Source organism: Pistacia vera, unplaced genomic scaffold, assembly GCF_008641045.1.
Source record: "Pistacia vera cultivar Batoury unplaced genomic scaffold, PisVer_v2 Contig640, whole genome shotgun sequence".
Lineage (NCBI taxonomy): Eukaryota > Viridiplantae > Streptophyta > Magnoliopsida > Sapindales > Anacardiaceae > Pistacia > Pistacia vera.
This window is the reverse complement of record NW_022196491.1, coordinates 99,855-116,206: the sequence shown is the minus strand read 5'-3', so window position 1 is coordinate 116,206 and position 16,352 is coordinate 99,855. Positions and strand designations below refer to the sequence as shown.

General features: G+C 38.5%; 2 protein-coding genes across 2 annotated transcripts; both read right to left on the bottom strand.

Moving 5' to 3' along the window:
• Window positions 1–9,215: 9,215 nt before the first annotated feature.
• On the bottom strand, window positions 9,216–12,497 carry LOC116111508 (stomatin-like protein 2, mitochondrial). The gene is made up of 7 exons (XM_031397689.1): window positions 11,874–12,497; window positions 11,294–11,351; window positions 11,106–11,198; window positions 10,868–10,966; window positions 10,307–10,398; window positions 9,718–9,777; window positions 9,216–9,614 (listed from the first exon to the last, which is right to left on the bottom strand). The coding sequence occupies exons 1-7, from the start codon at window positions 12,408–12,410 to the stop codon at window positions 9,354–9,356; spliced, it is 1,200 nt and encodes a 399-aa protein (XP_031253549.1). The 5' UTR covers window positions 12,411–12,497; the 3' UTR covers window positions 9,216–9,353.
• Window positions 12,498–12,825: 328 nt separating this feature from the next.
• Window positions 12,826–16,107, bottom strand: LOC116111509 (stomatin-like protein 2, mitochondrial). Its single transcript, XM_031397690.1, has 7 exons — window positions 15,484–16,107; window positions 14,904–14,961; window positions 14,716–14,808; window positions 14,478–14,576; window positions 13,917–14,008; window positions 13,328–13,387; window positions 12,826–13,224 (listed from the first exon to the last, which is right to left on the bottom strand). The coding sequence occupies exons 1-7, from the start codon at window positions 16,018–16,020 to the stop codon at window positions 12,964–12,966; spliced, it is 1,200 nt and encodes a 399-aa protein (XP_031253550.1). The 5' UTR covers window positions 16,021–16,107; the 3' UTR covers window positions 12,826–12,963.
• Window positions 16,108–16,352: the final 245 nt, after the last annotated feature.

Sequence of the window (16,352 nt, the reverse complement as noted above, 5' to 3'; positions counted from 1 at the left end):
GAAGAAGCAAACTATATCATGAGGGAGATAATGAAGGGATCTGCGGTAATCACACGGCCGCGCGATCTCTCGTCAACAAAGTTTTTCATCAAAGGTATTATTGGCCTCTACTCCAAGAAGACACCTTCAACTTTGTGAAGAAGGGTGACAAGTGCCAGCGATTCGCGAACATACCGCGAGCCCTTTCCCACCAGCTAGTAGCCATGACCAGCCCCTGGCCATTCTCCATGTGAGAAATCGATCTTATTGGTCCCATGCCAGTTGATAAAGGAGAAGCCAAGTATGCGGTGGTTGCGGTGGATTACTTCACCAAGTGGGCCGAGGCCAAACCTCTCGCCACGATCACTACCAAAAAGCTCAAGGACTTTGTCTTGAAAAATATAGTGTGCCGCTATGGAATTCCTCATACTCTTATCTCTGACAACGGGAAGCAGTTCGACAACGAGGAATTCAAGCAGTTTTGCAATGAGCTGGGAATCCACAAAAAGTTTACCTCAATCACAAGGCCGCAAGCAAATGGTCAGGTTGAAGCTGTCAACAAGACCATCAAGCATACTCTGAAAGCCAAACTTGGCGCTGCCAAGGGTAATTGGGCTGACGACCTCCCTGAAGTCCTATGGGCATATAGGACAACTCCGAGAACATCTACCTCAGAAACTCCCTCTCGCTAGCATATTGCTGCAAGGCGATGATCCTTGTGGAGGTAGGAACTAGTTCACTTCGGAGAGACCTGTTCAATGAAACAAACAATGAGGCGCTTATGCGCGCAAGTCTAGATTTAGTTGAAGAAAATCGCAGCAAGGCTCAACTAAGGATAGCAGCTTGCCAACAGTGGGCGAAAAGATTCTTCGACTCTAAGATTAGAGGAAGAGACTTCCAGGTCGGCGACCTTATTCTGAAGGAAGTCCTTCTCAGTACGCAAGAACCAAGTGCGGAGTATTGGGGCCGAATTGGGAAGGCCCATACTGCATCGCTAAAGTGGTAAGACTGAGGACTTATCACCTTAAAAGGTTGAATGGTTCTGAAGTACCGCGAACTTGGAATGTTGAACATCTTCACCCATATTATCAGTGATTTCGAACTCGTTTTCCTAATTTCCTTGTGAAGACTTATTTTCTCAAAGTTTGTAAATAAGTTAAGTTCTTTTGTAAAGTCATTTCCCGCATGTATACAATTCTGTTCACATAGATATTATTTATACGAATGCTATTGTAAACGGTTAGAAAGCGACCTCGTGTGTAACGTTTGTGGGGTACAAAAAAAAAATTATAAATACTCACAAATGATTAAGGAAACAATCTCTTTATTTATTTTAAAATAAATATAAAAACACATTTGCGAGCATGGAAACAGCAGTCCAAAGCAGAAGGCATCACTGGCCTTCATCCCCAGGTCTCGGAGGTGCGACCTTAGCATCCCCAGGTTGGTCGTCGACCACCTGGTCGGCCGCAGGTTCCTCAGGGACATACTCTGGATGTTCATCTTTCGGATCATGCCCCCGACCTTCCTCCTCATCCTTGGCCCGCGCCATGGAAGTGAGGATGCTTTGGTAATCGTTCGGAAGGTCAGTGAGATCTATGGTGGGATTATTTGGCCGAAGGGCATAGATGGACTGGATCGTCCACTCAGCAGCCCTCCTCTCAATCTCCAACTCTTGTCGTTGCATCTCTTCGGTCAGTGACGCAACCCTAGGTGAATTGGAGTTCGGCCTCAAGTGCCCACCTCTACTTCTTGGTGGCATCCCATAGCTGCGCTCTTTCCTGCTCTGCTCGCAAGGCCCGCTCGGAGTTCGCTCATAGCTCCAGCTCTTTCTCACCAGCCTCCTTGGTGAGTCTGGCCACTGTCCTTTGGAGCTCTTTAACCTCTTCTCCTCTTTTCTGTAGCTCGGCCTTTTGGAAATCCACCGTGCGAAGCGCAGCGTTCCTCTCAGACAAATACTGGTTTGTCTAAACGATGGATTGGTTCTTCTCTACTTGTGCAGCTTTTAAGTCCTGTTTAAGCCACATGTTCTCTTCTCTCAGCACGACCAACCCCTCAACAGCCCCCAGCTGAGTCTTCTGCTGGGCCATGTGCATGGCGAGCAGGGATTGCGAAGAGAAAAGAGCAAAGGGTTAAATTCTTTTCCAATAAAAAAGTAAGAGAATGTAAGAAAGTCCTCGACAAGGACAAATCATTTTACCGTGCTTTGATGCTGGAAGGCCATGGTCATCAGGTCCACAGGGTTAGAGGCCACGAACTGCTCGAACGCCTCTGCGAGCTGGCACTCCAGTAGGGTAAACATCACCAGTTGCAGATGATCCGGGAATTACCCCATGGAGTCCAACACGGGAGTGCCCGTTCCCGCGGTAGGTGGCACTTCGCCCACTAGTTCCTTGCTCGCTCTCCTCCCGGTGTGCGCCACCTCCCCTTGCCCCGTTGGCGGTCCTTCAGGGGCAATGTTGACACCGACCGGGCTACTAGGAGGCCCTTCTGAGCAAAAGGCCTGGTAGGGTTGTGACCTCCCGGGCTAAACGCCCAAGCCCTCCGGCTCGGACTCTGACTCCTCGACCCCAAGTTGCTTCCTCTTTTTTTACTTCTAGGCCATAGTCTTCTGCTTAGGACGAGCAGCCGCAGGTTGGAGAGCTCTCGTTGGCCAAATTGCTGTCGCCACCGCCGCCCCTCTGACGTGGGGATCGTTGGAGGCCGCCCCGGCTGGTCTTGTTATGCCAATCCGAAGGAAGTCGAACTCCCTCTCTCTCAGCGACTTGGGTACCTTAGGTGGCATGGCCGCTGCATATGAACATCGTTAGTATAAGTTTGCCCCATGCAAACATCAAAGATGGCTAAGGTCACGTATACTTACTTGGTAAGGTTTCCAAGGTCGCTTCGGGGTTGAAAAAGTAGTATTTTCGTAGGTTCACGGTTGTCACGAGCAGCCTCACGTCGCGACTCTGTTTGGGCAGAAGACCGAAAGTAGTGATCCTGTCGAGATCAGCGTGAGCCAATAACCTGGTCGTCTTGTTTACTGTGAAGAACCAAAGAAAGCTTGTTAGCAAAGGTGAAAAGAAAGAAAATTCGCCAAGGAAAAGTAAGGAAAACCTACTCGCCTCCCTAAATTGGCAAATGCCGTCATAGTGAAAAAAGAAAAATTTCATCTCATACGTGATGCGTTGTAACTACAACATGCAAATGTAGCAAGTGCACTAGTCACAAAAAGTAATAAAGTGATAAGTAGAGTATCGTTCCCATGAGGATAGTGTTACTAAGTACCGATTTCTCTAGTTTAAGTCCTAATCGAAGCAACAATAAATTGGATCGAATGGAAAATTAGCAAACTAAATACAAATTAACAAAATATAAATGAATGATAATGAAATTAAAGCAAAACCCAACAACTTAACTAATTAAACGATGCTAAAAAATACTAGGGTGTTGATTTCACCTAGATACACTAACCCAAATCATAGAATCTATTACCCAAGTTCTAATTCCTTGATTGAAACTCGAATTCCCTAAGTTGTAAAACATACCTTCTAAGGCTACAATTCCCTACTTATCCTTATTAAGCTTTCACACCCAACAAAATGAAGATTAATAGTTCAAAGTCTTTTAAGCTTTATGAAATTCTATCTAGATTTCATATATCGCTAAACCTATCTCTAGCGTTTGCTTAATCTACGGTATTTATCCCAAGAGGCACAATCACAAATCACTTCTCAGTCTCATTGTGAACAACACACATTTGAATGGTGATCAAGCATCCAAAAGTCATTAAGCAAAGAGATAAACACTCAATCATGAAATTAAAACTCAAAGTAAATCAATTCATATAAATTTGAATCATTGTATCAAGGTTACATCAAACCCTAGCTAAACAACTCGGTTCATACTCAAAAACGAAATAAAATAACAAAAAAAAACTAAATCAAGATTCATCATTGAAAAACAAGCAAAAGATGGAGAAATCTTCTCTAATTTGAAGTCCAAATCTTCAATACTCTTCTCCTTCCAAGAGCTGCCTTCCAAATGACGAACCAAGACGCTTTTCTCTTCTTTTTCACTATAATTTATACCTCTCTCACTTAAGGATGAAGCCCTAGCAAGCCAAAACGCGTCGTTTTATTTTTACAGCTGATGCAGGCTTCACCGCGGCGAAGCTTTTTCCTTGTCGCGGCAAGAATCTTTCGGGCCAAATTTGAGCATGATAGAGTCTGAATCTGGAAACGTGTTAAACATATGAATTGTAGCCCTTTCAATTATATTTATAATAGTTTAATAATCAGCACAATACGAGGTCTAAAGCTCAAGTTATGGCAGAAATACTAAAGCACATCCAAAGATGTTTTTCTTCAGTTCCTAGCGTACTTTTCACGACTTCAAGCCAAGTTTTCACCCTTGTCCAGTCAGAATTAGGAAAATCCCAAAACATGAAAGTTGTAGCTCTTCTTCTTAGCTTTCCAAAACTTCTAAATTCAGGTCATTTCGAGTTTTCAACCTCAAGTTACACAATTTACGCTCAAAACTGTCATTTATGCTCAAAATCATCGTTTAGGCCTGCAAAGACAAATTAATAGCATTAGGTAGCAATTATGGCCCAAATTGTATGAAAAGTATCCTAAATCCTATCAAAATTCAATGCAAAATCATAGGGTAAAATAGGATTATCAATACGCCCCGACGTTACTGGGGTAACTGTGTATTCCTCCCTTGATCGTAGATCACTTCGAAAGGTAAAAAGAGTCTGTCTTTACTCTTCTTCAAATAATACGAGCAGCCGAGCTCTAGCGCGGTCAGCTCGCCTAAGCCGTTCTCGCCGCATGCAATATACATAGCCACAGCTATCATATACGCATTCGGCGTCAGCTGTAACAGTGCGACCCCGAAGTGATCGAGGACCGACCTTATGAAAGGGTGGAAGAGGATCAACGCTCCGAACTTAAAAATATTCTCAAAGATCGCTGTCATTCCTTCTAGTGGATTCCGAGCTGTGTACGTCCTATGTTGGTAGACATCTACGCTAAATGCGTATTGGTCTACCGCTTTTTGAATCTCCTCTGCTGTGGCTATTGACAGAATCTCCTGAGAGGGACCCGCTAGGGCATCCTGCACTAATGAGCTCGCTCCCTCATCTGTCCTGGTTGCTAAAGGGTCCATTACTTCTGCGGTCTAAAAAAGAGCGACATGCAGGAATTACTCAGTCATCGTACACAGTTTCATACGATGACGTGGAAGAAAAGGTAAACACCATCTTCCTTAAACCCTAGAAAAACCCTAAAGAATCCTTGGGGGCCACCCCCAAAGACTCAAACCCTAGGAGAAAGCTTATTCTCCGATCAACCACCAGCAAATGTTCATCGTTATTGCATAACTATCGTCAAAAAACAGAAAAAGGAAATTAATAAAAGAATCATCCTTACCTCTTGAATATGAAGATTGGCCCTCCTACTCTGAATGTCAAGTGCACACCAATCTGAAAGATGGAAAATCGAGTCTCATGAAAGCTTCTTGTTCTCTCTGCAAAAGTGAGTATTGTGACATTGCTTGAGGTAAACCTAGGATTTTATAGTGAAGGAAGTGGCGCTTGGTTTTCCCGAAGTCAAGCAACGTTTGGACAGAAATCATCTCTCACAGTTGATCGCGACCACGTGTCATCAATCAACGAGGAAGAGTAATCGCCACGCTTCAAGAAATCAAATTGTCGCTTCCCTCCGTTGAAAAAATCGATTGACGGCTCATTTTCCTCCTCCATATTAAATGCGCACTCGTCGGCATTTAATGTCCTAATAAGGAATGTCGTTTCAGCATGGCTTACATTTAATACGCATGTCTGACACTTATTGCGCATAGGACATGTCTGTCAGAGCAAAAGGTGTTTCATTAATGCATTAGTTGCCAATGCAACGGATAACATCTAAAGAGATCGTTCGATAAAACACTCTTCTTCGCATGTTTGTTGTGAAGCGACGTGATGTGACTCCTTGCCTCCAGCTAGAAAATATACTAAGTATAACCAGGTCGTGAACCTCAATCAAGATAAGAGCTCCATCAATATGGCACTAAATAAGGTCTAGTCCAAGTCGTAGACCTTGCAGAAGATGGCCATTTTAGGTCGCCTATATGGAAATGCCTTACGACCTCCTCGTAGCTAGGTCGGATTGATCAGTCGTCATTCAACGCATACCAAATCAAGGCATAATTGTATAGTTCTCAAGGTTCGATTCTCAAACCTTCAAAACTAGGGGACTTTTGTTATGCTTGGAAAAGTATGGCTGATGCAGAACCTTGTCATCATGGGTGGTCAGAGCTTATGAAGGTTCTACGATCACTCAGTTGCAGCCACGTCACATGATGACGTGAGCGGCATGCTCCTGCCAGTGTAGTAGATGTACGCTAGGTTGGTGAAAGGTGAGAAACGATCCACATGTCCGATCCTTGCACGAGTCGAGGAAATCACTCGAGCAGGTGAGCAATGGGACGCAGAGATGGATTTACACGGCATCTACCCCACTCGCAGATTTGGTAATCATTATCTTGGTTCATTCTACTATAAATAGAGGATTTCACTCCGATTTGGGGGATTGGCGAATTTCACTCTGGAATAGCATGCTCACTCTATCTCTCTCATTTGTTTTCTCCAAATTGTAATTCAGCTCGCTTAACGCGACCTAACTTCACTCATTAATACAATATTAGTGGACATAGGATTCGCCTGGTGAGCATCCGAACCACTTTAAACATTGTTCTTCACCCCTCAATTAACTAAACACTTCCATAATCACGTATAACTTCTGAGCCCACTCAGCATTTCTCATGTGCGAATAGTTGTTGTCAAAATCGAGCATCAACAAATATCAATCATCAAAAATTGATAAAACAGTAACACAAATTGAGTTGGCATGATTTTTTAGGGCTTGGAGTATAAAATTACACCATTTCTTAACCCCTAAATCTTACAATAATACACCAATTAACAATAAATCAACATAATAACAAGACAATCTTCTAACTTAAGATTATAAAAATGATAAAATGCAAGGATATAAGGATTTAAGGTAAGGATCGATCTTTCTTGCTTGATATTCTGTTTCTGGTGTTGAGAGATTGCGAATGAGAGTTTCAAATGGTAGGGTTTTGACTTTAGTGTTGGGAGGTTAGGGATGCGGGTAAAATGGTATTTAATTTAGTTGATTATGTTGGTATATGCTTCAGGATTTGGTTAAATTACATAAGAGAGCTTTAACATTTGGTTTTTTTTTTTTTTTTTTTTTAATATATATCCCATCATTAAAGGCACAACAAAGCTTTTCCAATTTCTTACCGCGTAGAAATTGCATTTTAAAGCAAATTTCTCTTTGGTCCCTTCTATTTTGTTCAATTTTATTCTACTCAATAATTCCTTTGGGCTTTATTCATTCATTTGGATCTTCAATTATGTTGGTCCAAATAAATCTTAATTTCTACTCTTTCAATGACTTCTTTCCTATGCAATGTTAAGAAGGTTTGTTTCCTTTCTTAAGTTCTTGGGTTCAAATCTTAAGATCATCTACCACAATAATATTGTGGCTTACCTAGTCCTTTAAGCTTATAAGATGTTCAACAGACCTCAGAGATTAATTGAAGTACGCATAAAAACTGGCACGAACACCCCGATTACCAAAAAAAAGAAAAAAAAAAAGTTCAACTAAATAACTAATGAAATATATTTATGAGTAACAAATATAATATAAAATATGCCCAACACAAATCAATTAATTTTGTTAAGAGGATTAAAAAACCTTGGACAAGTCATCATTTATTTTTAGTTTTTAGATTATTTAGGCCAAAGATCGAGGTGAAGCCTGCGAGGAAGAAAAAGACAAAAACATAAAGATAATTTGTTTATGGTTTGATATTGTAAAGACATTAATATCCCTAAAGTTACCTGGTGTATTTGTTTTAGTATTTTTGAAAAAGTAAGAATTGGGTGATAATAACAAGACATGATTTAAAAACTAATAAAAACATATTTTAAGTTTGTTAATTTACTAAACACTCCTGTAATAAAAATATTAAAAATTATAAAAACACCCCCACTCACCCATTAAATACCGACAGTCGGCCACCACCGTCAGAGAGTGGCCGAAGTTGCTGTATCAACACACGATTGGCTGGATTTGGCCGAAAAATGTTATCTCGACGCACTACCGGCCAGATCCAGCCGGTAGTGTACCTTATACCAGATTCCGACCACCTTCCGACGACAATGGCTAGAATCTGGCAAATGTGGGTGGTGTGGGTGCTTTTGTCAATTTCTAAACTTTCTTTGGGGGATATTTAGTTAAATTAACAAACCTAGAGGTTTAAAGTAATTAAATAAAATAAAATAGAATTTTCAAAATAGGGAAACAAACTTGTATAATCATAATTATAGGAATAAGATAATATTAAAACAAACGGAGTGTATTTTGTAATAGAGTAATTTGATCATTTTAACTTTCAAAAACAGATGAAAAAGAAAAACGAAAGGAAATGTTCTGAAAAGACAAATATACCCCCTAGGTGTTAGGGAATTTTAAATATGTTAGGGTAGGTACCGGATTTTGAATAATTTTTTTTAATGTAACAGAGTTTTGGACTAATATCTTCGAAATCAAATATTTTATCGATAAATTTTGAAAATCATGCAGTGGTTGTTGAAATAAACCTCTATAATTACTCATTTCTTGTTCATCTTGTCCAATTGAGGAATGAAAATAAAAGAATTGTACGTACAACCACCTAAATATAAAGGTATGTAAATACATCACGTAATAAGCTAGGTTTTGGATAGTTGGCAAACTATTCCTATTCTCATCCATTATGTGGGCTCTCCATATCAACAAAAACGATAAGTTTGCCCATTATGCAAACCCCCTAAGCAGACCAAGGGGTACGTCAGGGCCAAAGGCCGAAGTTAATTAAGGCAAATTGGACCCCTAAGCGAGCTCTCGAAAAACAAATTAAGAGGTGAGTCAAACTAGCTTGTGTTAGAATCTACCTGCATTTTAACCAAACTTTGACGTCAACAATTCTACGCCCTTTAAAATGTAAGTTAACCAGAAAATTAGACAGTCCAAATAACCAATGTAACATCCTAGACAAACTGATGTTATACAACTATATAGCATAAGGCCAGCATTGAACTGAAAATTTTTTAATCCCTTCTTACTCTCAACTAGCTTTTCTATTACCAAAAATGACATCCGCATAACTCCAGGTAAAATGAATAAGCATCCTACTATAAAATGCTTTTCTTTTGAAGAATTTCAAAACTTATAACTTGAGTTAAAACAGTACTCAACAGACGCCAGGAACAGTTTGACTCACTTAAATGGAAAGGGCTGATGGTATCAACTTCATTTTCCTTTCTTCGGGCTCTGAAGTGAAAAAGACGGGTCAACAAAACGATCTGTATCAGGTATTCTTGCGGTTTTAGGGCTCTCATCTCCCGATTCTCCAGAGGGAGCATCACCCTTTCCCTCTAATAAACCAGGCAAAGATGTTTCTTGAGTACCGTCATTGGGCACATTACCGAGTAGGCTCTTATACATAGTAATAGCTTGAGCTATCATGCTTGCAGGATTGGAAGCGGCACTAGGAAGCAACATTGTGGTACCCTATAAAAGAGTGGAATGGCAGGAAAGTATAAGGAAAACTTTAGTACATCAGCAACAAATAACACTAAATTGGCACACAATACTTATTAGTTCAATTTTTTACCTGCTTGGCGATGTTACTAAAGGCTTGAATATATTGCTCGGCAATTCTCAAACTTGCTGCCTGTAAATCACATCATAATTGATCTTCAATGAAGCATGATAATTGATCATATAAATACATAAAAATGTTAGCTCTACCGTTTTATATTTCAAATAATTGTAAAAAATAGTAGATAGCATATACCAACTTCCTCATTCAGATTGATTTTGAAGACAATAATTCCTCCATTAAAACCATTATTATTATCATTAAATTTCATTTTTTGGTAAGTGCTGTGTTGTACTTGTGTGGGTTCCATTTACAAGACCAAATGGTATCCATCCATATCATACTTTGTGTCTCTAGAGAACACAGGTAGAGAGTGTGTTATTCACAAGTCTTTGTATTTGGTAAAGTGTGAAAGCATATAATTACATGTGGAATTATCAATAGTGTTGTATCTAGACCAATCTAAACATAAATAAGTCAAAAAATTGAAGGGCAATAGTAAACAATGCAGACTAACAATATGCAACCAAGGTTTCTGTTTCCACACTCTTAGTCAAGGCATCAAAGAAATGAAACTAAAACCAGGATTAGAAAACGCCACCTCTACTCCCCCATGTTGCTTTACGGCTTGTGACACCATGGCAAGACCTTTGGCAGTTGCCTGGGCTCTAGCAATAATGGCTTCTGCTTCACCTGCAGTAGCATACGGAAATTTAAGAAGTCAATCTACATCAGTTTAGGAAGACGATGATCAAGCCCAACCATATTGTTTTCAAAATTGATCTGGGTCCACTTCAATAGGACAACCAACATGGGTATGAAAATGGATGACTATATAATTAACATAAGTGAAGCACTACAAGAGTTATGGTAGTGACAAGCTGGCCGGTAGAAGAGCACATGAACAAGCAACTGAATAAAAACTTAAAAGAGAATCTACATGCAAATCTTCACATATTCAACTACTTATAAAAATGCCATGTAAAGTTTCCCCGTTTGCAGCATCATCTAATACCATGCTAACTGTATATAGTTCCAATTTGCAACTATTTATTATACCAAACAAAATACTCATGAATTATGAACCTAGATGTACTTATGCTATCGGCCTTGGGAGTGATAAGTATATAATGCATAATTTTAAATCAAAACAATGACCAACCTTGTGCCCTGTTCACCTGATCCATCTTTGCAGCTTCTGATGCTAAGATCACTGAACTTTTCTTACCATCAGCAATATTAATATGGGCCTGCCTTTCTCCTGTTAAATATTGCAAAGGAATCAACAAGCAAGAATACATAACTCTTCCTTTTTGATAAAAAAGGTTTGCAATACCCATTAACATTCGATGAATTATTTCACCACATCGAGAATTGAAATATAAAAATAACAGTATTACCTTCTGATTCCAAAATTTGAGCTCTCTTTTTACGCTCAGCTTCTGCCTGCATCTCCATAGCCACCCGCACTCCACGAGGTGGAGATATATCCCCTGATGAAATAAAGGCCAGTGCACAATAAGAATCTCAAGAACCAAAAGATGCAATTCATACATTAAACTCAAAAGAGAAACAAGAAGTGACTCACTTATCTCATACCGAAGGCACTGCAGACCCCAGTCTTTCGCAGCCACATTGATTGCTTCCTGTAACAGAAATTCCAATTTCAATACAATCATTGGCCAACGAATAATAACACCCATTTGATATAAATTTTTAACAAGATATACAAAGAATTTTATAAAAACATATTTAGTTGAAATAAGTCCATATGTTTTCAAAATCAGTTATTTCACAATTTCCAACAACTACGGTGAAATTAAAAAACCCAAAAAAAGAAAAAAAAGTCCTTCCTTTTTCTATAACTTTTACCTCTATAACCTGCTTTTAAGCATTACATCAAACATAGTTCGCATCACAAATTAAATAAATGCGCACAAGGGTAAAGAAAAACAAACTTGACACAATCATTACACCAAAATAATAACACCCATTTAATTTCTAAATTTAAATGCAGGTAAAAAAAAAAAAAAAAAGAGTGAGAGTTGCTTTTCTTTCTATATCTTATGCCTCTAAAATCAGCTTTTGAATATTATATCAATTATATTTTCAATCACAAACCAAACTCTGCTCTAAAGAAAAAGATTAAAACAAAAAATTAAAGTTACCACAATCTTGTCATTGAGAGTATCTCTTTCTTCAAAAGTCTTGTCAAGAGTTATCTTCCCAAGCTCACTTCTCATAGTGGTCTGCGCCAGCTGAATCACGGCATAAATTGGATTCTCAACTCCATAAGAGGCAAGTTTTGGATCCACAATCTTCACATAAAGCACCCCATCAATCAAAATACTAACATTATCCTTAGTGATTGCCGACTGGTCTGGAATTGGAATCGCTTCTTCTTTCAAAGAATGCACGTACGCTATTCGATCCACCAATGGAACCAAAAAATGAATCCCCGACGGCAGCGTTTTAACGTATTTCCCAAACCTTTCTATCACAAACGCTTTCTTTTCCGGAACTATTCGAATACCCCAGTTCACCGGAGGAATTATCTCGTGGTTTAAACTGGGATCTCGCCCTGTACGGAGATTCCGTACATGGGTTGTGAAGAAGAGTGGAGGAAGTGATGATGAAGTGATTTTTGAGGATGATGATTGGTGGAGATGGCGCAGAGATTTTGCTGCAACGTTTAATTTCCACATTTTGAAGAAGACGAAGAAATTGAAGAAGAGTTTGATTGATTTTTTGAGACGAAGAAATTTGTTAAAGCCCTAGATAAACCTTCCCAATTCTCTTCAAATCTTTTCCCCTTCTTCTCCAAGAAAACTTAAAATCTTGTTAATGGGCTGGAAAAACAAATTAAGAGGTGAGTCAAACTAGCTTGTGTTAGAATCTACCTGCATTTTAACCAAACTTTGACGTCAACAATTCTACGCCCTTTAAAATGTAAGTTAACCAGAAAATTAGACAGTCCAAATAACCAATGTAACATCCTAGACAAACTGATGTTATACAACTATATAGCATAAGGCCAGCATTGAACTGAAAATTTTTTAATCCCTTCTTACTCTCAACTAGCTTTTCTATTACCAAAAATGACATCCGCATAACTCCAGGTAAAATGAATAAGCATCCTACTATAAAATGCTTTTCTTTTGAAGAATTTCAAAACTTATAACTTGAGTTAAAACAGTACTCAACAGACGCCAGGAACAGTTTGACTCACTTAAATGGAAAGGGCTGATGGTATCAACTTCATTTTCCTTTCTTCGGGCTCTGAAGTGAAAAAGACGGGTCAACAAAACGATCTGTATCAGGTATTCTTGCGGTTTTAGGGCTCTCATCTCCCGATTCTCCAGAGGGAGCATCACCCTTTCCCTCTAATAAACCAGGCAAAGATGTTTCTTGAGTACCGTCATTGGGCACATTACCGAGTAGGCTCTTATACATAGTAATAGCTTGAGCTATCATGCTTGCAGGATTGGAAGCGGCACTAGGAAGCAACATTGTGGTACCCTATAAAAGAGTGGAATGGCAGGAAAGTATAAGGAAAACTTTAGTACATCAGCAACAAATAACACTAAATTGGCACACAATACTTATTAGTTCAATTTTTTACCTGCTTGGCGATGTTACTAAAGGCTTGAATATATTGCTCGGCAATTCTCAAACTTGCTGCCTGTAAATCACATCATAATTGATCTTCAATGAAGCATGATAATTGATCATATAAATACATAAAAATGTTAGCTCTACCGTTTTATATTTCAAATAATTGTAAAAAATAGTAGATAGCATATACCAACTTCCTCATTCAGATTGATTTTGAAGACAATAATTCCTCCATTAAAACCATTATTATTATCATTAAATTTCATTTTTTGGTAAGTGCTGTGTTGTACTTGTGTGGGTTCCATTTACAAGACCAAATGGTATCCATCCATATCATACTTTGTGTCTCTAGAGAACACAGGTAGAGAGTGTGTTATTCACAAGTCTTTGTATTTGGTAAAGTGTGAAAGCATATAATTACATGTGGAATTATCAATAGTGTTGTATCTAGACCAATCTAAACATAAATAAGTCAAAAAATTGAAGGGCAATAGTAAACAATGCAGACTAACAATATGCAACCAAGGTTTCTGTTTCCACACTCTTAGTCAAGGCATCAAAGAAATGAAACTAAAACCAGGATTAGAAAACGCCACCTCTACTCCCCCATGTTGCTTTACGGCTTGTGACACCATGGCAAGACCTTTGGCAGTTGCCTGGGCTCTAGCAATAATGGCTTCTGCTTCACCTGCAGTAGCATACGGAAATTTAAGAAGTCAATCTACATCAGTTTAGGAAGACGATGATCAAGCCCAACCATATTGTTTTCAAAATTGATCTGGGTCCACTTCAATAGGACAACCAACATGGGTATGAAAATGGATGACTATATAATTAACATAAGTGAAGCACTACAAGAGTTATGGTAGTGACAAGCTGGCCGGTAGAAGAGCACATGAACAAGCAACTGAATAAAAACTTAAAAGAGAATCTACATGCAAATCTTCACATATTCAACTACTTATAAAAATGCCATGTAAAGTTTCCCCGTTTGCAGCATCATCTAATACCATGCTAACTGTATATAGTTCCAATTTGCAACTATTTATTATACCAAACAAAATACTCATGAATTATGAACCTAGATGTACTTATGCTATCGGCCTTGGGAGTGATAAGTATATAATGCATAATTTTAAATCAAAACAATGACCAACCTTGTGCCCTGTTCACCTGATCCATCTTTGCAGCTTCTGATGCTAAGATCACTGAACTTTTCTTACCATCAGCAATATTAATATGGGCCTGCCTTTCTCCTGTTAAATATTGCAAAGGAATCAACAAGCAAGAATACATAACTCTTCCTTTTTGATAAAAAAGGTTTGCAATACCCATTAACATTCGATGAATTATTTCACCACATCGAGAATTGAAATATAAAAATAACAGTATTACCTTCTGATTCCAAAATTTGAGCTCTCTTTTTACGCTCAGCTTCTGCCTGCATCTCCATAGCCACCCGCACTCCACGAGGTGGAGATATATCCCCTGATGAAATAAAGGCCAGTGCACAATAAGAATCTCAAGAACCAAAAGATGCAATTCATACATTAAACTCAAAAGAGAAACAAGAAGTGACTCACTTATCTCATACCGAAGGCACTGCAGACCCCAGTCTTTCGCAGCCACATTGATTGCTTCCTGTAACAGAAATTCCAATTTCAATACAATCATTGGCCAACGAATAATAACACCCATTTGATATAAATTTTTAACAAGATATACAAAGAATTTTATAAAAACATATTTAGTTGAAATAAGTCCATATGTTTTCAAAATCAGTTATTTCACAATTTCCAACAACTACGGTGAAATTAAAAAACCCAAAAAAAGAAAAAAAAGTCCTTCCTTTTTCTATAACTTTTACCTCTATAACCTGCTTTTAAGCATTACATCAAACATAGTTCGCATCACAAATTAAATAAATGCGCACAAGGGTAAAGAAAAACAAACTTGACACAATCATTACACCAAAATAATAACACCCATTTAATTTCTAAATTTAAATGCAGGTAAAAAAAAAAAAAAAAAGAGTGAGAGTTGCTTTTCTTTCTATATCTTATGCCTCTAAAATCAGCTTTTGAATATTATATCAATTATATTTTCAATCACAAACCAAACTCTGCTCTAAAGAAAAAGATTAAAACAAAAAATTAAAGTTACCACAATCTTGTCATTGAGAGTATCTCTTTCTTCAAAAGTCTTGTCAAGAGTTATCTTCCCAAGCTCACTTCTCATAGTGGTCTGCGCCAGCTGAATCACGGCATAAATTGGATTCTCAACTCCATAAGAGGCAAGTTTTGGATCCACAATCTTCACATAAAGCACCCCATCAATCAAAATACTAACATTATCCTTAGTGATTGCCGACTGGTCTGGAATTGGAATCGCTTCTTCTTTCAAAGAATGCACGTACGCTATTCGATCCACCAATGGAACCAAAAAATGAATCCCCGACGGCAGCGTTTTAACGTATTTCCCAAACCTTTCTATCACAAACGCTTTCTTTTCCGGAACTATTCGAATACCCCAGTTCACCGGAGGAATTATCTCGTGGTTTAAACTGGGATCTCGCCCTGTACGGAGATTCCGTACATGGGTTGTGAAGAAGAGTGGAGGAAGTGATGATGAAGTGATTTTTGAGGATGATGATTGGTGGAGATGGCGCAGAGATTTTGCTGCAACGTTTAATTTCCACATTTTGAAGAAGACGAAGAAATTGAAGAAGAGTTTGATTGATTTTTTGAGACGAAGAAATTTGTTAAAGCCCTAGATAAACCTTCCCAATTCTCTTCAAATCTTTTCCCCTTCTTCTCCAAGAAAACTTAAAATCTTGTTAATGGGCTGGGCTGCACCTCTCCAGGCCCATGTATTTCCCTCTGTATGTTTTTTTTGCAAATCACATTAAGTTTTCATTAATTACACTATCACCCAAAAGGTCTTAAAGTTTCTCATATACATCCCTGCATTTTCGAAAAATAAAAAAAATAAAAAAAAAAACTATTTTCATGAAGGTTTGTTGATTTCATATT

Coding starts and splice junctions, on each gene's coding strand:
- LOC116111508 (XM_031397689.1), bottom strand. CDS start 12,410: ATGTGGAAATTAAACGTTGCAGCAAAATCTCTGCGCCATCTCCACCAA. Junction 11,199..11,293: donor GTGCCTTCGGTATGAGATAA/GTGAGTCACTTC, acceptor TTATTTCATCAG/GGGATATATCTCCACCTCGT. Junction 9,615..9,717: donor TTAGTAACATCGCCAAGCAG/GTAAAAAATTGA, acceptor ACTCTTTTATAG/GGTACCACAATGTTGCTTCC.
- LOC116111509 (XM_031397690.1), bottom strand. CDS start 16,020: ATGTGGAAATTAAACGTTGCAGCAAAATCTCTGCGCCATCTCCACCAA. Junction 14,009..14,477: donor TCAGGTGAACAGGGCACAAG/GTTGGTCATTGT, acceptor ATGCTACTGCAG/GTGAAGCAGAAGCCATTATT. Junction 13,388..13,916: donor AGCAACATGGGGGAGTAGAG/GTGGCGTTTTCT, acceptor TGTGATTTACAG/GCAGCAAGTTTGAGAATTGC.